General features: G+C 46.1%; 1 protein-coding gene across 6 annotated transcripts in view; it reads right to left on the reverse strand.

Moving 5' to 3' along the window:
* Positions 1-2,066: 2,066 nt before the first annotated feature.
* Positions 2,067-22,892, reverse strand: part of RENBP (renin binding protein) — a 51,017-nt gene continuing 30,191 nt past the window's right edge. For all 6 annotated transcript variants that reach the window (XM_069209451.1, XM_069209448.1, XM_069209450.1 and 3 more), the window contains 6 exons: positions 20,729-20,953; positions 20,278-20,359; positions 19,474-19,649; positions 9,510-9,641; positions 8,155-8,242; positions 2,067-4,589 (listed from right to left, as the gene is read on the reverse strand). In XM_069209451.1, the coding sequence (XP_069065552.1) occupies positions 4,519-4,589; positions 8,155-8,242; positions 9,510-9,641; positions 19,474-19,649; positions 20,278-20,359; positions 20,729-20,953 (774 nt within the window). In that variant the 3' untranslated portion in view covers positions 2,067-4,518. The remainder of the gene's footprint in view (positions 4,590-8,154; positions 8,243-9,509; positions 9,642-19,473; positions 19,650-20,277; positions 20,360-20,728; positions 20,954-22,892) is intronic.

The following is a 22,892-nucleotide window of genomic DNA, read 5'->3' on the forward strand; positions in this document are numbered from 1 at the left end:
TTCCTTATACAGGCAGTGTGTTGGAGTTTCGGGAGATGGACTAATTTCAACACTCTTAGCGCCCCGCTGACACTGGAGGGCAAAGGGATTTGAAGTGCCAGAGAAAGCAAAAAGGGCTGCAGACATTCAAGTCCCGGGGTTCCCGGGTCACGACTTGGAGTCTGATGTGGCTGGGATGACATGGACCTTCTTAACTGAGTGCCTAACCCCTCCAGATCCATCTGGTGGAAAACATTTTTACACTTCCCTCCAGAACGCTTAGGTTCCTGACTGCTGCCACCACTGGAACCATCATAGTGTTGGTAAAGGATTGCAAATGGCCTGCACCCCTCTAAAGAAGGCGGCCTCAAACAAAAACTGGTGAAAGTGGAAGAATCCTGCTGCTTCCAGATGTTAGTGCAGAGACACAAGAAAGGCGACAACAGCTGATGTCCATGTGTGTCCCAAAGGCGCTGTGGAAGGTACTGGCTTGAAAGTGCTCCATGACAGTAAATCCTTACTCTTTTCCAAAGCAGAAGAAGTGAGAACCTTCCTGTGTGGAATCAAGCAGCATTCCAATGAGAACTGATCACAACTGTTTGACCTTTACTTATCCATTCTTGTGCTCAGTGCGAGTAAACTTTGATCTCGAGCTGTGGTCATGAAATTCATGGCAAGCAGTGTCACGGTTGATTGCCATATCCATCTTATTAGAAGGGGAGTTCTCTCCTCCTTTCCTGATACTGTCCTCATAAAGGAAAGCCAAAAAAAAGCCTACTTTGAGTTTGGAGGAAAAGAGCAGGAGGTTAAAAACAAGTTGTGCAACCTGAAGCGACTAGGAGTGGTTAGTCGGATACACCATCTTTCAGCGGAAGAAGGTTGAACTTAAAAGGTAAGATCAAATTATAGTAGCAAATTAAATCATTTGAAGGAGTTCTTGTGCCTGCAACACTTGGAACAGAGTTATGTGATTTCAGGGTAGCGAGATTGCAAACTCAAGCATACACTTCTCACGGTTTAAAAGAAGATGGTGACTTATATGCAGCAGAAACCTCATTTGTGCACTCATTTTTCACCATGTTCCCTCAATATATGAAATATTTATTTCAGGACAGTTTTCCGGAGCCTCAAGACAAGCTCAGAAAACAACAACACACATTGTGAAAACAACCATGGAAACTACTCCCTGGGCTAAGAATACTAAACAAATGCTTGCTCAAATAAGCAGTCCTTCGTCATTTTCCAGACTAGGAGTAGGTCTCTAGTGCGTCTTGGTGCTAGGGAAGCAAGTTCCAAAGGAACTGCACCTCTCGTCACAAACCGAAAGATTGTGACGGTGAGTGACAGGGACATGGTGATGACATGTTAGATGGTCAGAGAGATGCTGAGATGCAGGACTCTGGACGGGGTTGTGGGTAAGATCCAGCATTTTGAACAGACACTGCAGCTTGGGTCAGATCCAATTCAGATAATTCTGGTCTTGATGATTTGAACTGGAGAAGTCTCCGGCTACCAAAATTTGGATAATTTGTAGATTCTTCTGAGAGCTGTTGGCACCTGAGAGTAGGGCCTGGCAGTCGTCTACTCCAGGGATTATTAACCCTAAGGAGATGATATGAGTAAATGAAAAAGATGTGCATATTGTTGATGCATCAGAAGCTGAGGTTGCCAGAGTTAATTAGGCAGGCGATGGGCGATTATCAAGTTTGATTAAAAAAAAGAAATACTGTAATATCTCTTCGGTCATTGACGTGGAGGCGTGAAGTGATACGCTCTCCAGACTTCCATCGGAGTCCCGCTGTGCTAGTCTGGACTACAGCACTGTAGATGGGACCCGCGTCATCAGTGGACGTTCCAGTATTCATTGTTCACTGTCCTACACCCCCCCTCTCTCCATGGATCCCTCACCTTCCGCTTTCAGTCATATGCTTGTAATTGAGATCTGGTTCCTCCTGCTCCCTTTCTAAGTCTATCCCAAGGGCATCTGCGTGATTTCTACGCGTACATTTGATTTATTTCGCAAATCTAGAAGACTATACTGAACCCAGCAGTGATCATTTGGAGACCAACTCAACATAATGTCACACTTCAAAGAATAACACATTTTTAATAACAGTTTAGCCAGTGTTCACAATATTAATAATTTAGAATCAATGAACAAAATTAATAACAAAGAATCAATAATTTCTACAGGATTTAGGAACAGGATTATAAAGTGACTTAAGACGTAGTTAATTTATTCTTTGAGACAGAACTATAATTTGCTTATGTGTATATATTATAAATCTGAGATTAACAAAAACATCCTAATAGCTCATCAGTGTAGAGAATTTTCATTAAATAAAAAGGACTTCATAGATACATTTAGAGTGCACAGAAGCTTTCAAAGGTTTTGTCGCAGAATGGCAGAGACTTTCAGAAACATTTGTTAAGCTTCTTTCACTAGGTGAAAAGCTATAAAATGCTTCAGCTCCGATGGGTTGGTTGGGGGGGGGGGGGGGGAGGGGTTATTCCAAGGTCCCCTATTGGACATTAGGAGTATGTTTACTCTTAGGGCACAGTTTGGGGCCACCTGGTTGGTTAGTCGATCCAAAGAGAGTCTGCAGTCCCCTGAAAGCTTGATTAATCTGCAGTCTCTCGAGGGGTTACCATTATCGACAAGACCGCAGCTCTTCTCGAAATCTAGTTTGGATACGTGCATTGCATGGCAGCATTTGTTGTGAAAGAGTGAGGTATCTCTTTGCACAATCCCTCCTGGTACCCACTTCGCAGCGATGCATATGGCACTTCTTGGACCTGTGGTTGTGGCACGCGCAGTCCCTTGAGGTGCAACTGCAGTCAGTTCCTCCCACCCATGTCAGTGCAGTGGTCATAGGGAACTCAAGAGATGGCCCCTGAGAGGCCAGTGCTTCTCGAAGGTAGAAAATCTCTCTCTAGATTCCTGAATTTAAGGTCCCCTCGAGTCAGACTCCAAGCTGGGCTATGTTATGAATTGAAGATGGCCTTCCGTCCCCTTCCGCCCACTTTAACAACTCGGCCCCTACCCAACACGAATTCTCTTACTCTGGAGCCACTCGAGCACAGCACCAGAAGGTGTACCCGCCTATCAGGTAGATATTTAAACCATAAACCCCTACATTTGGGGATATTCAGCCAAAAGCAGTTAATGCTGCAGTACATCTAATCTAACCCTCCAAAAATCTCTGCCATCATTTAGGTCACAATTTATCAAGTAATTTCAAATATTTTTTGAAAAGTTAAAGATATTTTCTGATTAATTATCTATCCCTCACAGAGTCATCAAAAGCCCAAGTCTAGGATCAGCAAGAGAGTTTCCTCTTATCATTCTCCTAGGCCACGCCCCTTTGCTTTATAATAAACCATCATAGCCTCCTTCTGTGGGTTTCATTGGCCATTACATGCCCAGTCAAAGCTTCCCAGGCCACAGATACAAAATCAGTGCATTCAAAGGGAGTCCAGAAAGACTGCGATTGGCATCTGCCGGCCACCGCTGCAATGAATGATAACTTGATTCACAAAGAAGCCTTTCCAAGTTGCAAAGTGCTCTCCTACCCGTTGGCAACTAAAATCCAAAGTGCGTAAGACGATAAGAAAAGTCAATTGCGGCTCTGCTCACTGCATAAATTGGCCTAGAATGGAAATTGAGTCAATGTATAAAACAGGTTACGGGTGATTACTGCAAGTGCACACATTGGTGCTTACAATGGCAAGTCCTACATTGAAGGATTCCCGGCTGATGGAGAATCCACACGCAGAATTACCACTGGCGTAAGCGTGGTGCACAAGAAGCAATCCCCCATGTAGATTCTCCACCAGGACGGGATTCTCTCAATGGTGGATTTACAGATTCCACCCAACACTGAATCAGCTAGTGACCTGCCTCTTACCAGTGAACCATGTTCCTGTAACTAACTGCAGGAGAGTATTTAAATCACACATGAGCCATTATACAAGCCAGAAAACCACAACTAACAGTGGCCACATGCCGAGCTCTGGACGTTATAACAGTCACAAGTTGTCCTCTTCAGAAAATACCCTCCCCAAATGTATTTCTGGAAATACGGTTTCTTTCAGGAGGCGATTTTTAATTTTTGGGATGTTGATTGTGAGGTGGACAAAGTTTGAACAAATCAAGAGATTTCCTGTGAACTGACACTGAAAATATGGCAGGACCTGGGTTCCAGTCAATCAACAAGCGAACAACACCACCACAGACAGTCCTGTACACCAGTCAGCCTCAATGGCCGGCTACAAATGATGTTGAACATCACCTTACCCAGTACACAGTCCTTACTGCTGTATAAAATGACTTTTGACACTTTCCACCTCTTAGTTTACAGGGGCAGCAGCTCTTTGGGACCTATCCCTGTGTACACCGAGCAACAAAGGGCCACATATTGCCTAACTACATTAGTGTTTACTGAAGGCAAAAGAGTTTTGACTAATGCAAACTTGCGATACAGTCTTTGTGTTAAGATGGAGCCCAAGGACACGTGTGAAGCCACATGATGTCGATACCTAGCCTTCAGCCAGGAGCTGGTCCAGCATCTCCTGGCACATGTAGAGACTTCGTGGCACATGGAAGCAGCCTGTAGAGACAAACATAGAATGTTAGGTCATTGGAAAGCTCAAAAGTGGCACCGACCCACCCCACTTCTTCCAAACCCCAAGTCCAAGACGATCGACAGGTGTTGCAAACAAGATACGTTCTAATCGAGTGATTGTTCTCCCAGTGTTAAATGACCAAGATGGCGACAGCAGACAAAGATACCACAGAACATAGATCAGCTTTATTTCTGCGCTCACACTGCGATCCCACCACACCAGCGCTCTTCCAAGCATTTATGACCATGTGTGTGAAGCCCTCCCTGAAGTTACTTCTTAGTTGCACCAACTTCCCTCACATATGGCTCCCATCACTGTGATAACTTCTCAATGTCCCTTGATCTAGTGTCACACCTCACGTGGAGTACGCCCTTTCCATCTGATTGTATGCCTCCGAGATAGTTAAATGTCTCTTTCATGTCTTCCCTCTTCCAGACCTACATTGACACAGCTCTTTGCAAATTTGTGAATACAATGAAACTGGGCTCTTTCTGACACTGAGTGAGCGCAAAAAGTAAGTTACCCGCCCAGTCTGTCGGGGACACCACGAATATTGTTGATGATATCAGAGGAAAAATTGTTGACGGCAAACATCCTTTATCATGAATAGGAGAACCCTTCCAGTGCCCCCAAAAACTGGTGCTTCCAAGGTCCTGTTGGTATTTTTCTGAGGTCTGTCTCAGGAATCTCCCCCGTATGCAACTAATAATGTACTGAAGAGTATCACAAAGCATAGAGCGTTACACGCCAAGATGTCCCCCCCCCCCCCAGAACTATGTTGTTCAGCGAGCGAGCTGCGGACTGTGATCCAGAATCGATGATGACTTGTTTTTACTATAGCACGTCACACCACACATCTGCTGTTGCTAAGAACTGTAAATATCACGTTTACTGTTCTCCAACCTGATGCTGTTGAGTGAACCAATTGCTCCCTATTGCTGGCTCCTCAGAGCAGAAGAATTGTGTCTCACCGACGGGTAGGACCGTCACCCACAGGAGATTGAGGGATGCTTACTGTGGCCTCTTTCAGATACTCTAAGTAGATCACCAGGACAACCTCTCCCTCTGCAGCCAGTTAAGGGATTAACATTTGTTTTGTAGCTGAGGCTGCCCCTTATAGTTCCAAAGCAAGTCTGGATTTTGTTACCAGGGACGGCAGATGAAATCGGGCAATCCAAGGACAGTGGGCGGGTCTCCTCTAGGAGTTGATACTTTGGTCACCCCTGTGCTCTGTTGGTATTGCCCACCTTCTGGAATATCTGGAAATGGGCACAAGCTAAGCTTAAGATCTTCACCAGACTCCACGAGCCGCCCGGGGTTACACGGGCACCCAACCCCCTGCAAGATGATAACACCTCAATAAAAATTCATCCAGGAGATAAGAGGAGGCACAGTTCCCTTCTCCATGAAAAAGATGTAATGAATCGTTATCTCCCGAGGTACAAATGTCTGCAGGCAATAACCAATCTATTACTCTGGACCCCAATGCAAAAGAAATGAAGCACTCTCTTTAACCCAAAACACTTTGGGCCAGATGTAGAAAGCTTTTTGCATGGTACAAACTGCGAAAATCGCAGTTTGCGCCATGCAAAAAGCCTTTTGCGATGCACATTCACAATTTGCGAGTCGGTACCAACTCGCAAATTGTGAATGCGACTCTCAAATAGGAAGGGGTGTTCCCTTCCTATTTGCGACTCGCATGGCTATGTTAAATTGCTTTGTGACCGCGAATGCGGTCGCAAAGCAATTCGCAGTTACCACCAGTGTCACACTGGTGGTAACCCATTCGCAAAAGGGAAGGGGGTCCCCATGGGACCCCTTCCCCTTTGTGAATTTTGCCCAAAATGTTTTTTCAGAGCAGACAGTGGTCCAATGGTATTTTTTTTATTTTGCAAATCGTTTTCCTTTAAGGAAAACGGGCTGCAAAATAAAAAATGTAAAAAACGGCTTTATTTAAAAAGCAGTCACAGACATGGAGGTCTGCTGTCTTCAGCAGGCCACCATCCCTGTGAGTGGAAGGACTCACTTTGGGGGTTGCAAAATGCGACCCACCTCATTAATATTAATGAGGTGGGTCTTTGCGACCCCATAGCTAATCGCAGACGGTGTCTGAGACACCGTTCTGCATCCGAATTTGCGATTTGGAACTTGCTACATGTGACCCTTTGTCCCCTCCCAGGCATGCGCTGGGGTCAAGAATGCCAATCTAGGTCTATGCATGGTAACAAAAGCCTTGCGGTTCCTTGAAACCCAGCAGGGATGAAAGATTCCAACATCATCGCTCATGTACTGTGCATTACCAGTGTGGCACATGGTCAGGTTCAAGATATTGTGAATCATGCACAAGGTCTGTTGAAGTAATCTTCCCACATGCCGGAGGAGATGTGGTCAAGTGACTTAAAGTGGTTATCTTCAAACAAGTAGACTTGGGGTCTAACCTCAGCTTTGACTTTTGGCCAACATTTATGTGATTCTGTGCAAATAAACTTTGCTTCAGATTTTAAATATGTGCAATGTGCAATGAAATCTGGACTTTGTTAACCATTCTCTACTGTGCCCAACAAACTTTACTATTCTCTGTAGAGCACCTAGCATGAGGTCCACCTCACATTGAACACCTAAAAAAAACATTTATCTAATCTGGTCTCACATCAACCCCTTTCTTGGACCCAAGTACAGCCACACTACTGTGGCCTGTAAACCCAGATTCAATCCTGCAGGTGCCTGAGAGCCTATACTGTGCATGAATCAATTTATCGGCTGGCCCAGGAGCTGTCTGCATCATGGGCATTCTGAGCTAGATGCACCCAGGGTTCTAACCCCAGCATTAAAGTACATCAGTGGTTCCCAACTTTTGACTTCTGTGGACCCTCGCTGGAACCCGGGGACCCCCAACTGATCCAATACTGGGAGTCGGGGACCCCGACCTAAACATTGTCGATGATTTGAAATGCGAAACACTACACAAAAAATACAGACACAAGCATTCATCAAACACGTACAAAAATGACAGCACATTTTATTTAATTTGCAAACAAAAATAAATATATTTTTTTTAACAGTAAGGTTGGAGCTTTTCTGAATCCAATTGAAGTCAAACATCGCCCATACGACAATCTGTTTGATGCACCTATGCTGCTCCCACAAATCAATCTGAGGATACTAATTTAGTTTTTAGCCTCCAATTTCAAATTCCTCGACATTTACAGAACATTTTAACATTTTCACTTTACTTATATACACTTTATTAATCTGTTATTATTCATTTTCTAAGCAGTCGTGGACCACCTGAGGAGGCTTTGCAACCCCCAAGGGTCTCCCGACCACAAATTGGGGAACAACTGGAGTACATGGTTTATGGATTACAAAAAGTACAAGTACTTGACACTTACTACAGTATGGGCTAATTAGGATGCTTGCACAAAACAACTGCTAGGAAGTCTAGGGTAGTAGGAAAAAAAGGAAATCAAACTCATTGATAAACACCGGGATGGTAAAGGGGGCACCATCTTCTCACACTAGAGAATGCCATTCATCGAGGGCACTCACCTTTGAATGGACCACCTTTGATGGTAAGTGCCACCTCGCCTTCCCGATTCAGGTAGCCGAACCATTCACCATGCTCCGGGTCAGAGAACTGCAAAATGAAGATAGTGGAAGGGATGAGAACAACACAGAGTGGACCTTGAGGATGGGGGGCTTCTCTGGGACTACTGGGTGATGCTAACAGAGAACTTAAACGTGCTAGAGATCCACCTTGACCACAAGAGTACATGGTTATTACAAACTCTTATAAAAGGAATTTTCTCCATGTGTAAAGTTTTCCTAAAGAGGATTCCTTCCATGTTAAGGGACAGGACGGGCTGAAAAGAGACATTCTTAGAACTGAAATGACTTCTAAGGAAGGGACATGGAAAGGCTGTGGGGAATCTACACTGGGAGTAAACAACATTCATGGGAAGGAGCAGAGTAGATCTTGCTTTGGAGATCTGTTTATGTTCCACATATGTACTACTTGCATTACACAGAGAGGGGTTGCCATTCACAACCAGGAGTCAAGGCACCTCCCAAAGAAACCCATGGTCTGGATGAGGCACAGGTAAGGTCACCTCTCCTCAGGTCTGGCACCTGGTCACAATAGTTTAGGATGAGACTGTACATTAGGGTCAGGAGGTGGAAGTAAAGAGTCTACTGTCCATTGTAAAATAATTTCTTACGTATTTACCCTGGCAATCCTTGTCTCACCGGTCATGCCACATAAGTGTCCTGTGATATACTGCCCTGTCCTAGATGAACCAAATGATAATTTCTCATGGATTATATAAAAACACATATATATATATATATATATAAAATATAATAAAAAGAACAAATGTAAAAATTAACAGTTTAGCTTGAAATAAAAATATAAAAAAAGTAAAAAAAAATTCATAAAAAAAAAACCACTAGAAGTTCTTAGGATATCAAAGAGATTGCGAGCAGATAGACCTGCGAATAACACGGAATTGTGGGTCTAATCTGAGTGGTTCAGATGAACTGACTACTTTCTTTGTCCACCACAACCCCCCCCCCCAAAAAAAGCATTTTAGAATTGAGAGCAGATGGCTGAAGAGTTGTTTCCTCATTCCTAGAGGAAGGAAGCTTCCTGTTTCTAGCCTAAATAGACCATAGACTGGTCAACCAAACTTATGATAAAGATTGACTTTACTAATGAATATTAGACAGTGGTGACCTCAGCAAACTGTGGGGTCGGCCATGACCATATGAAGTTGGGCAGAGGAAACACCGGTCCCTGCGATTTCAATTATGGCAGTGAGAACACCACACAGCAAGAGCATCCTAGAGCCCTTCTAGTGCTCCATACCAACCAGCTAGACTCATTCAAGCAGACAGACAGAACATACCCGGCTGAAGACATACTCGTAGACCTTCTGGAAGAGCTGCAGCAGCCGAGGTTCACGGGTCTCAATATAGGCCATGAGGAACGCAATCATCGCCTCACTGTGGGGCCACCACATCTTCATGCTCCACTCCAGCTGCAAAAGAGGTAGACAGGCTAAATTCATACACCGGTGTGTGATACTCTGACGATGTGTCTGTTCTTTTTGCAGAGCTTGTGTATGACGACACGAAGGAAGGTCATTCACGCACCAGGACGTACATAGATTAAAATAGGAAAAACACTAGAAATACCCTCTCTGGCAGGCTGCCTGAAGGAGCAGTGGAGTGCAGATCTGAATGCCACATGTGCCACAGTGACATCATAATCAAGGATCCCAGTTTTCCTTTTTTACTGCTTTTTACAGATAGATAAATAGAGAAAACAATGCGTTTCCGGTCTTTATTTAAAAGTGGAAAAATACCACTGTCTTTCATGAATTCCAGGCAAAAGCTGAGAAAACAGACAACAAAAACAGGATGATATTTGCTTACATACAGGCATATGTTAACATACATTTGTAGTTGAATGCTAATATGGACCGCTGGGTGTGGGGTTTGTTAAATGTGGCTGCTTAATTTGATAAAACGTGACAGGCATCCACGCATGAGTGCAAGTCTAAAAGTAAAATAGATGTGGAAATATGCCATTTACTACTACATTTATTCTCAGAAGACAAAATAAATATGGCTAAATACCATTAAGATGGTCAAAAATAAATATGGATAGTGCAGAAATGTTGAAAAAATCAATACCATAAAACCGGGAGCCCTAATCATAATTGTGGGACATGGGGCGGCCACAGTTGAAAGAGAGAAAGCTAACAAATATAACAGAATACACTCAAGAAGCAAATCCCATGATACAAGGCGAGGTCAGAGGACGGACGCTCTTGGTTGCCACCAGTGTTCCTGCTGTCAAGGTTAGGATGGGGTCATCAGTATTAAATGCTCATATTCTATTTAAACTGGGCCATACAATTACCTCATCAGACTTAAGTTGGCAAACCATTCCTTCATCTAATGTTCGACTTGATTTTATTGAAATATAATTAAATATAAATTATAATTCAGTTTTCAACTTTGGTTCTGGTTAAAGTTGGGGTTAATATTAGGATACGGGTTGCTTACTAGGTCTGGCTAGACAGTACATCTGTCTGCGAGACCTATTGTTACTAATACTTATACTCAGAGAGGACATTTGCTCCTCCCCAGAGGATCATTATCCTCTCACCATATGCTAGTGGCTCTTGGGTGTATCCTTCCACCTCCTATGAAAGGCTTCCATTGCAATGCATGAGGAACTATCTTACATCTAGAAAGGCCACTTAGTCATTGCACATTCAATTATTGAGGTTATACATCTATTGTCTACATTAAGCAATCAATTTTTGTATTTTTTTAATTTACTTACTATAATATTTAAATATGTTAGCACAAAAATTAGTGTAATAGCTATTTAACTCTTAATTTAGTCAATATATTTAATTATGAAACAGGGGAAGGGTTAGCTTTGGATCTGAGGTACGCTGATATGTTTCTTCTTGGGGTGTTTAGGTTGGAACATCCCCCAGTACGTCCCCCTATTTATGCGGATCACTGCTTGGGGGCATGGGGTGAGGGTGGGGAGTGGTTGGAAACTGCAGGTCACAGTTAGTGATTGGGAGAGTGATTATTAGCCTCACTGTGGCGTGCACGTGACTTATTAACAGAGCTCAGCTGTGGTGGGGCCTTGTGTGAAAAGAGCTTGCTAGTGCCATGCATGATCCATCACACAGCAGACCGGACATGCAGTGCTTCTTCTTAGAAGCAGCAGGGTTTGAACTGCACCAGGTATGGGGCAGACACTAGAGACCGGGTCTCCGTCGGTTCCCCGGAGGGGGTTGTGTGCTCCAAAGAGTAGCCTTTGAAGGATATCCTTTGGAACACATTGAGTCTAGCTGGATGCTTTGCAGTTCCAAAGCGCAGTTTTGTGAGCCATCGATGAACAACTCCTTTATGATATTGGTGAGTACTTTCAGGTAATGCTGTGTGTTTGCCTTGGTTTGGAAGTAATTAAGAAATGCAACTTTCTAATGCATTGCAGAAGAATTATGCAAAGCATTGAGAGTTAAAAAAAAAAAAAACACATCTGGAATTATCGCCTTTTGTTGGTGCTTCCTTGGTCCTGATGACGACCCTCATGTAACCATCTGTATAGGGTCGAAACTTTGACAAATGTACTAGTGGACTGATTTTACTAATAATGTAGTACACAGCACTCTAATTCAGAGTGCTTATCAGCCCTTGGTCTTGTTTTTTTTTTTTTTTTTTAAATCGGCCAAGGAAGCTGAGGCTTACACTTCCCCTTCTTATTACGGATGCACCCTAGTGCAGGCTGGGTAACTCTCATCTGAGTGTTACTGTGCATCAGATGCAGTATACACAATGCAAGGCCACAGTGAAGGGTCAGTACTGCTGCTCATGTGTATTAATGTGGCAGCAGCGTTGCGGACCGTCTCCAGCCGGAGGACCACCTGCAAGCAGGTAAGTCGGGTTCTCTGACCGGAGAAGGGGGTGGGAGGGGGGGGGGGTGTTGTGTGTATGTGGGTGTGTGTGTATGTTTTGGTATGCGTGCATGCCGGTGTGAGTCGCGTTGGATGCATGAGTGATTGTGAGTGTTGTGAATGCATGAGTGTGGCAAGGTATGTTGGTGTGTGTTGCGGTGTGTGGGTATGTATGTGTGCATGCGTGGGTGGTGGTGGGTATGCGTGTGTGCATGTGTGTATATGTGCGGGGGCAGGAGGGGGAGGGTGGGGGAGGACTCATGGGAGGGGGGCGGGGGAGACCCCTATCAGTGCCAGGGAAGGAATTCCATGGCACTGATAGTGCCTACCGCTGTGGTGGTAAGTTTGGCACGAAAACCATGGCGGTCGGCCGGGTCGTGATCCCGAAGGTGGGATTGTGGTGTCCGCCGGGCTGGAGACCGAAGTCTCCAGCCCAGCAGACGTTACCACCCTGGCGGTCGGTGTGTTAAAGTGGTGGTCTGGGGTGGCGGTTACCGCCAGGGTCATATTCCCATTTTTTTTACCAACAGCCTGTTGGCGGTATTAACGCCACTTTAACACCGACCGCCAGGGTTGTAATGAGGGCCACAGTCTCTACCAGACAAGGCATTACCGAAGGTAAGTAACCTGTGAAGCGATACCCAAGCAATACCATCCCCGAACATGGGTATGCAAACCAATTTCAAACAAGCAAGTCCTGCAGGACTGAACAGATAAAGTGCCTATCCCTATAGACCTTACTATCCAGGCAGTAGTGTTTGGGGAAGATGTGGAGAGCTGCCCAGGTTGCTGCGTGGTAGATGTCCAGGATTGGAACTGTGTGCTAACGCAGTGGTCGCAGCTTTAGCTTGGGTGGACTGAGCTTGCGAGCTCTCAGGGGGTTGCCTTTTGGCCAGTGCGTGGCAGATGTTGATGCAGAGCATAACTCCATGAGAGATGGTTTGCTGCTTGCACCACCTGACCTTTTTTTGCACCCACGTAACCCATTCAGAGTTGATCACCCACCTAGAACTCTTCAGTTCGATCAAGGTAGAACACCACCACTCTTTTCGGGTCCAGGCGGTGGAGTCTCCTGTTCCTTAGAAGGATGTGGGAATGCGTAAAAAGCTGGGAAGGTGATTGATTGGCCTACATGAAAAGGCATGACCACTTTTGGGAGAAAAGAGGCCCTAGTGCGAAGCACCACCTTGTCAGGATAGATAGAGAGGTAGGGAAGCTTAGATGATAAGGCCTGAAGCTCACTCGCTCTGTGGGAAGATGTAATTGCCACAAGGAAGGCTGTTTTCAATGTGAAAATCCTGGATGGGACAGTTGTGAAAAGGCTCGAAGGGAGCACACATCAAACTGGTCAGGACCAACTTAAGATCCCACTGGGGCATAATGAATGGCAGAAGGTGGAAAGAGATAAGTAACCCTTTATGTAACCTATGTATGATAGGAAACTTAAACAAACAGGGTTGATCAGGCAACTGCAGAAAGGGAGAAATGGCAGAGAAATAGCCCTTAAAAGTGCCTAAAGCAGAGCCCTGCTGGGCAAGGGAAAGAATGAACAGTAGTTCTTCAGATAGGGGTCAACAGACTTGATTGTGCAACATGCCGCAAATTTCTTCCAACAGGCATATACCATTGTGGGGAGGGACGCCTAGCTGCCAAGATGTCATTACTAACTTTGGGAGGAAGGTCAAAAGCTGTCATCTGCCACTGCTCAATCTCCGTGTAAGAAGGTGGAGAGTGGACAGGTTCGGGTTAAGAGCACACCCCTGCTGTGACAGAAGATCTTCCTGAAGGGACGGTCTGATCGGAGGATTGATGGACATCCTCAGCAGCTCGGGATACCAGACTCTCCATGCTATGTCCAGAGCCTCAAGGATTACTTGGGCCCCGTTGTTTTTGATATCTGTAAGAACTCTAGGCAGGAGTGGTGTAGGTGGAAAGGTGTACAGGAGTCCTGAATTTCACTCAAGACGAAAAGCGTCTCTGAGCGAGACTCCAGCGAGCAAAGCTGCTGACACTGCATGTTCTCTGCAGAGGCAATATGATCTAACCTAGGCTCTCCCCACTGCTGAAAGAGCCCATGCGCCACCTCCGGGTGCAGACGCCATTCATGATCTGCTATGCATTTATGGACGAGTTTGTCTGCTCTGGCATGCACAGAGCCCACCTGATGTTGAACCACCAGGGTTATGCTCTGCTGTTTCGGCCATGTCCAGAGGAGTAAGAGCCTCTTGACAAAGGGTCCACAACCCCACCCCACCCTGCACCAGACTTTCAGTGATGGTGGTTAGAAATGCTTTCAATGCTAGTCAGATCACTTGGTGCTCCAGCGTGTGAACGTGGAGTGCCGCTTCCACTGGAGACCAGATTCCTCTGATCTTCACTTCTCCCAGATGGCTGCCCCATCCCAGGAGTGGCGCATCTGTCACTACTGCCAGGTCTGGTGAGGGAAGGGAGATGGATCTGCCTCTTACCCCATCTCTGTTCGTTAACCAACACTGCAGATCTTTCTCAGTTCCCACCAAGACCACGACCATGTCGGAGAGATTCCCCTGATGCTGCACCCACTGGAACTTCAGGTCCCGCTGCAGAGCTTGCATATGCCATCTGGCATCTGTCACCAGCAGAAGGCAGTAGGCCATGAGTCCCAACAGCCTCAGAGTCAGTCTCACGGAAATCCAGGATAGATGCTGAAACAGAGGTATCATAGCCTGAATATCCTGGACTCGCTGCTTGGCCTGATAAGCCCAAAACTGCACTGTGTCCAGAACAGCTCCAATGAAAGAGAGCATCTGAGAGGAAGTTAAGTGTGACTTCTACACTTTTATAGTGAACCCCAGTGAATGCAGAAGGTTCGCCGTAGTCTGGAGGATGGAGATGACAGCCTGGGGTGAGCCCCCCTTCAAAAGCCAGTTGTCGAGATAGGGGAAGACTGAAACCCCTGGTCTACGTAGATAAGCTGCAACCACCGCCATCACCTCGGTGAACACATGAGGGGCACCGGTAAGGCCAAAGAAAGTGCAGTGAACTGGAAGTGCTTCTGGCCTACTGTAAACCACAGGTAATGTCTTTGGCAGGCAGGACGGGATGTGGAAATGAAGGTCCTGCAAGTCTAGCACTACTATCCAGTTTCCTGGGTTCAGGACAGACAAGTCCTGAGCCAATGAAAGCATTGTGAATCTTTCCTTCTTGAGGAAGAGATTATTGAACTGTATGCAGTCTAGAATGAGGTGAAGACCCTTGACCTTTTTGGGAACCAGACAGTAGTGGGAATAACCACCACGGCCTACTTCTGGCACTGGAACACTCTCTATGGTTCCCTTGACCACAAGAGCCGCAGTCCTTCTAAGTCGTCTGCTGTCACAGCAGATGGAGACTCAGTAGAGTCCTGGAATTCCATTGCATTGTATAGTGATGCGTCCAGCGAGTGTCCCATCAGTGCCCAATGTCTCTTAGATCTGAAGGCATTAAAGGCCACACAGGCACTTTTGTTGTGGTCCTTTGACAGACAGAAGTTACAGACCCGATTCTGGTCACTCCACAGAAATTAGCAGTTGCAGGAAGGGCAAAATTAAAATACTGTGTTGTCCATCCGCTCCCCTCTAATGAATCATCTTTATGCGACCTGGCCCCAGGCTCATCACGCGGTGCAGTGTTGAAGTATCAATAAATGTTTGATGCGTTTGGTTGATGCTCAGTCTGCTCTGACAATTTATCAATAACTTTGGTAATTTGGGGCTCCTGTTGTCCGATGTAGAGAATATTGTTTTTGCTGTGCAGTAGACGCAGAGCAGTGGGAACATGTCCAAACCCACATACAGATTAAAAACAGTCTAAAGTGGAGTCTGTAACCAGCCCTGCCAAGTGCCACGCACCGGATGTTAGAAGAACGCATTTTGAGCCAATCCCCCTCATCACCGCTAGTACAGGACATTGTCACACAGCAGCTGAGCCCATAAGCGAATTGCTTCTCCGCGTTATGGCTGCACTCTGTCGACTAATTTATTTACGTTCCTGGTAGGGGAGGACTTTGGCGCAGACCTGCGGTTCTGGAAACGACAAACAAGGACCACCAGCCTCTTTTTAAAAACAAAAGTGAAACAGCTGGGTGGGCTCACGGGTGGGCTTCAGGCTGCTGTTGTTCATTTTGCTTCGATTACCTACGGTACTTCCAATTTTACAAATACGTTACATGTCGATCATATATATTTATTTTGCAGACTATTGAAATAGTGTTTATACAGCTGATTGTTTTTGCAAGCCGAATAATGTCTACATAGTATGGTATGTTGCACTCACTTGTCTTGTCATAAATCTATTCTTTATTACACTATCTTTTTCCTGTTTAGTACTAATTAGCACAATTATATAACTCTCCCATTCCTATTTAGAATTCAGTACTGGCACCATTAATATTGTTCTCAGATTACTACTTGTCTTATACTTTTATTCTTTCCGGCTACACCTTCTATAACAATTTTTAGGTGGTTTCTGTACGTCTTCTTTTATCTTTCATTCTCTTTAATTCATATAATTCTCAGCATGCAAGGACACACGCAACAACATCTGTAATTACTTTTTCTTTTAATTTCTTCATTTCTCTTTGATCACCAATCACTTGAAAAAAGCTTTTCTTGGAATGAAGAATTATGTCTTGCGTTGCACGACCCTCCTCATGGACCTTGGGTTTCCACATTTCGGTGTTGCTTTCTTTCTTTATAACCTTTTTCAATATAATTAAACTATATTTCCTAGTCTTATGTCTTTTCTCTTTTTCAGCCTTGAGAAAGCCCTGGCGTACACGCCTGTGGGGCGAAACACGTGTTGGCTGAGCTTCTGCTTTTCTTTGGGACCCATTTTGTTGTATTTCAACTGGGAGTCACTTGTCTTCCAAAATAAAACTCGAATTGGAGCCACAAAGGTTCTTCTTGCAGTCCCTTTCATGAACATCATTGAATCCATGGCAATCTGACATTAAACATTTCACATATATATTGGGACCTTACCCTCTTCTTAGTAGTGCTGTTGTTCATACAGCTCACCTCTGTCGGGGAGGCCATCTTGCTGCCAACCAATGTGTTTAGCGCCGAAAGGTGGGTTGGACTTTAACTGAAGAACTTCTGTGCAGATGTGTTTGTATGAATTTTGCATCTTACAGTCTACTCTCATTTACAACATATATATTTAAATAATTATAACGACTTAAATGAGCTACCACGGGTCTACGCCCGACATTATACAGTAGGATGATACTTTTGACAGTCACAAAACGTCACAAAAAAATGAGCTTAGTTGCTGCACGCCTGCCATCTGTTGGTTCATTGTGTTCAATAAATTCTTGGCACAGATGGAAACTGCATAAGTTAGTAGTTTCGGTGAGAAGGTGTTACACAAATGATCAGTAGTATACCTCGCACAAGGGGACATATTGTAATTGGAAGTGATCATCTGGTAGAACCCTCTACCCCAAAATATGTGTATGTTATTTATAAGGTCACATGTAAGCGAGCACATTCCAAAGTTAGGTAGTCTTCTAAGTGTGGATGCTGCAATGCCTTGCACAACAGACTCTGTAATTTCACTTTCAGTCCCACCACCTACCAAGGGCAGTGCCTTAGGAAGTCTGATCAGCCGGCCCACTTCCTATCCAGGACTTGATTACTTTTCTAGTTAGGACCTTCCGTGGCAGGGGTCTTGAAGCAGTTTCAAGATAGTTTTAGAGCTTTTCCTTGGTACTTATCTTTTTCCTAGGACTTCTTTGCCTGGGTTTGCATGTGAGAAAGTGCCACTCCAAATGTCACACATTGGGTTGTCGAATGGCACTCATAAGTACACGGAAACCTTGAAAATGTCACACATATGCAATCTCAATCAATCAATCATTTGTAAAGTGCGCTACTCACCCTCTATGGTCTCAAGGTGCTGAGAGGGGGGGGAGGGAAGAACTGCTACTGCTCGAATAACCATGTCTTGAGGCATTTCCTGAAGGTCAGGAGGTCCTGGGTTTGTCGTAGGTCGGCAGGGAGGGTGTTTCAGGTCTTGGCGGTGAGGTGGGAGAAGGATCTGCTACCGGCAGTGGTACGATGGATGCGAGGGACGGCGGCGAGGGCAAGGTTGGCGGAGCGGAGTTGGCGGGTGGGAATCTGAACACTTGGAGCTATGTGTGTCCTGGTGTGTCGTGAGTTTCAGGGGCAACATCACGAGTTACCTTGCAATAGAAGCAATTGCTGCAACCATGCTATTCTAACAATGCACCTTTGAGGTGTTAAGGAAACCTTCCATAGTTGGGAGAGTGCAGCCTCAGAGGTAGCCCAGCTCAGATAATTCCTGTGCACATGGTATAATTTTACAACCAAGACAAACTGATGGCAGCACTGAGCCACTGAGAAAACACAGTCTTCACTAATATGCGTGGAAGATTATAATCGGGATCACTGGAATTATGCGTCAGAGAAGGGCAAATTATGTGGCAGGGTTGTCCAAATTATGCCCCATAATGCTGCACATTTTCTGACAGTTTTACTTCGTTATTTTGTCATTTTACATTTGGTAACAATATCTAAGAAAAAAGTTCACATTGATTAGTACTAATTTAACACCAAGATACAGCAATAAGCAACTTTATGACGACTCGTCAGCTTTTACGAAAAGCCTTCCGGTGCGCGGGGACCCGAGTCGCCATATTGTTTTGTAACTTTTGATCCGTTTGAGCTAGAAACAAAATCTGTTTTTGTTAAAATCAGCAGATTATCAGATGATGGATCATGTGACAAGCGCAGCAAATCCATGATTATGCAAAAATCTCAGTGGCCGCAGAATCGCAACATTCCAGTGACCATGACTATAGTATAAGGGCCAGTATTGATGAATAAACACAGCACAGGACAATAAAATACAAGACTTTCCGATGCTCCTACGTGGACCTGTAGCTACCATGGAAAAAACATAAGATGCAAAAATATTATCCTAATCTCATCCCTGGAAAAGAAAGATATTGCAGTGCTGACAAGAAGCAAAGGTGGAATAAGATCAACATGTATGATTTTGGAAACGTAAAAAATGGTACTCTCTTATAAGAAGGTAAAAATATCCAAAAACAAAGTGTCTGTTGCTGTGAGTGCACAGTGATAGAGTATAAGGGGCAATGGGAAGGAAAGGCCATCATGGACATATAGAAATATAGACAATTCCTGAACCTATTTAATCACAGCCGGTGAGATGCTAGGGGCTAAAGGTCCTATTGTTAATTCTTGGTGGATTAGGGGTTGAAAGAGGATAGCTCAACTCAGGATTTGGTTACATCTTAGTAACCAATGGGATTACTCAACCACTTTATCTAAGAATTTGCCCCTTGAACATAAACTAGTGGTGGCCCAAATGTTAGACCTACTTGAGTAGGACAATGGCCTTCAACATCCAGGAACGAGAAAAGTCCACCATGGTCCATGTCCCAGCCCGTCTGGAAGGGCAGCAGCATGAACTTCTCAATGGCCTTGGTCTTCAGGGCTTGGTCTTGTCGCTTCATGGCATGGCGAAGGAGGAACCAACCGGTCTCAATGGCATGGCCTTCAGGAGAAACAGAACGCCGTTACTAGTGGAGGCAGTGAGTGGAAGAGCATCGCACGTCACCAGTGGAGGGATACAGATGATCAGCAGCGCGCAGCTCATTACCAGCGGAGGGATACAGGGGAGAATAACAGCACAGTACCAGCGGATGGATACAGATGATCAGCAGTGCGCAGCTCATTACCAGAGGACGGATACAGGGGAGACTAACAACACAGTACCAGCGGATGGATGCAGATGATCAGCAGCGCGCAGCTCATTACCAGCGGAGGGATACAGGGGAGAATAACAGCACAGTACCAGCGAATGGATGCAGATGATCAGCAGTGCGCAGCTCATTACCAGAGGACGGATACAGGGGAGACTAACAACACAGTTCCAGCGGATGGATGCAGATGATCAGCAGTGCGCAGCTCATTACCAGCGGAGGGATACAGGGGAGACTAACAGCACAGTACCAGCGGATGAATGCAGATGATCAGCAGCGCGCAGCTCATTACCAGCGGAGGGATACAGGGGAGACTTAACAGCACAAAGCTCATTATCAGCGAGGGATACAAATGAGATTCAAAACACGCATCCAGCGGAGGGATACAGAAACATTTTGTGTATCACTGGTTTATGGTACCTGGATTCTGAAGCCGCCCTGAGCATCCCGGGAGCTCTTTGCCATCTTCAGAAATAGTCTCAAGGACTGCCTGTCCATCCCGCTAGTGGAGAGGGAAAATCAGATTATGTAAAGTCAGTTGTTTGAAGGAGCCACCCTGCCTTTGTACGGTGCCCGGGGTGGTATCTGACCCCCACACCATCTTCGCTCTAACCAGCCACTGCTGGGGCTGGACTTAAGGCCTGATTGAGATCTTGCGGGACGAGTTACTCCGTCACAACAGTTACGGATATCCCACCTAGCCAAATATAAGTTCCATAGGAAATAATGGTATTTATATGTTGGCAACAGGATATTCATCACCATTGTGACGGAGTAAATCATCCGCCAAGATCTCAATCAGGCCCATAGTTTCCTTCTTCCTATTCATGTCTACTCTTGAACAAGGACACAATGGATGTTTCTTGCCTACCTGGACATGCTGTAGGATCTGCTCTGCGCACCAGTCCCCCAGCGTTGAGTACTTCTCTGCAATTGCCTGGTCACCCTCCTCCAGCTGATCCACCAAGTTCAGCAACATCATGGGCACGGCCATGCTACTGGCAGGATCGGCGCCAGGCATGGGCGGACGGCCCAGCCCAGTGGGATCCACTCTCACCCAGTGAACAATTTGGTCCATCATTGCTATAGCTTCTTTCTGCAAATACAAGCAAAAGCTTTATGGTAGGAGCTGCTTCCTGGGGACCCAGACCGCAGACCACCCGCAAACCCTTCTCCTGCCGAAACTGCACATTCACCAGCCTCCACACCAGCGACCCACCCACCAAGGCAGGACGCAACCATTTCAGATGTATCCTCCTCAACACCCGCTCCGTCCACAGGCATGCAGTAGAGCTATGGAATCTACTCGTCTCAGCCTCCCCAGACGTCGCCTTCCTGACCGAGACCTGGATGAACCCCTCCTCAGCGCCTGACATCGCCATAGCCATCCCGGACGGCTACAAGATCGCCTGCAGGGACCGCTCCAACAAACCAGGAGGGTGAATCGCCATCATCCACAAGAACACCCTCAGGATCACGACCAACACGGAAGACACCCTCAACACCGCCAAACACCTGTACTTCCAAATCCACACTGACCCAAACACCACCCTCCGAGGGTCCCTCGTCTACAGGCCCCCCGGCCCATGACAGCCATTCAGCAACTCCATTACCGACATCATCAGCACGTACACTCTTGCATCCACTGACTACATATTCCTCGAAGACCTAAACTTCCACCTTGAGAACACCAACGACAACAACACCGCCACCCTGTTCATCAATCTCTCCAACCTTGGCCTCAAACAGCTCGTCACGACACCAACCCACTCCACAGAACACACACTCTACTCTATTTTCTGTGCCAGCAACCATGTCTGTTTCAGCCACACCACCGAACTCCACTGGACAGACCACCGCTGCATCCACTTCTCCTTCAAGAAACCCACAACACACTACCATCCACAACAGATCCCCCACCGCAGTTGGAACAAGGTCACCAAGGACCAACTTATCGCGACCCTCTCCCAAAACCCACCCATCAACACCACCAACACTGATGCAGCTGCCCGCAACTTCAGGCAATGGGTTAACACCTGTGCCAATACTCTCACCCCAATCAAGAATCCCTTCAACAGACGCACGGACAGAAAGGCCTTCTGGTTTACCGCTGACCTCCACGAATCTAAGCAAAGCTGCTGAAGACTCGAAAGAAACTGGCGGCAAGATCAGACTCTGGACAACCTCACAGCCTTCAAAAACGCCATCCGCAGACACCACCAACTCATCCGAGCCGCCAAGAGAACTGTCTTCAAAGACCGAATCAACAACAACGCATACAGCCACAAGGAGCTCTTCAGCGCCATGAAGGAACTCTCCAACCCAAGCTCCAACGCCAACGACATCCCGCCATCCTAAGACCTCTGCGACTCCCTAGCCTCCTACTTCTATCGCAAGATTGCAGACATCCACAACAGCTTCAACACCCAGACACCCCCGGAAACCACTAACACCACAGATTCACCTCCGACCAACCTCCTGCTCTCCTGGACCCCCGTCAATGACAACACCACCATCGAAATCATGAACTCCATCCACTCCAGCTCTCCATCTGACCCCTGCCCTCACCACATCCTCAACAAAGCAAGCTATTTCATTGCACCCCAACTACAGAAGATCATCAACAGCTCCTTCGAGTCCGCCACCTTCCCAGAGAGCTGGAAACACTCTGAGATCAACGCCCTCCTCAAAAAACCCAAGGCGGACCCAAAGGACCTCAAGAACTTCCAGCCTATCTTCCTGCTCCCCTTCCCGGCAAAAGTCATCGTAAAGGTTGTCAACAGACAACTAACCTGCTTCCTTGAGGAGAACCGCACCCTGGACCCTTCCCAATCTGGATTCCGCAGCAACCGCAGCACTGAAACTGTTCTCTTTGCCGCCACCGACGACATCACGACCATACTGGACAGCAGCGAAACCGCGGCCCTCATCCTCCTGGACCTCTTGGCCGCGTTAGACACCCTCTGCCACCACACCCTATGGACATGCCTCAGCAATGCTGGAATCCGCGAGAGAGCCCTGGACTGGGTCACCTC

This window comes from Pleurodeles waltl, chromosome 10 (assembly GCF_031143425.1).
Source record: "Pleurodeles waltl isolate 20211129_DDA chromosome 10, aPleWal1.hap1.20221129, whole genome shotgun sequence".
NCBI classification, from domain to species: Eukaryota; Metazoa; Chordata; class Amphibia; order Caudata; family Salamandridae; genus Pleurodeles; species Pleurodeles waltl.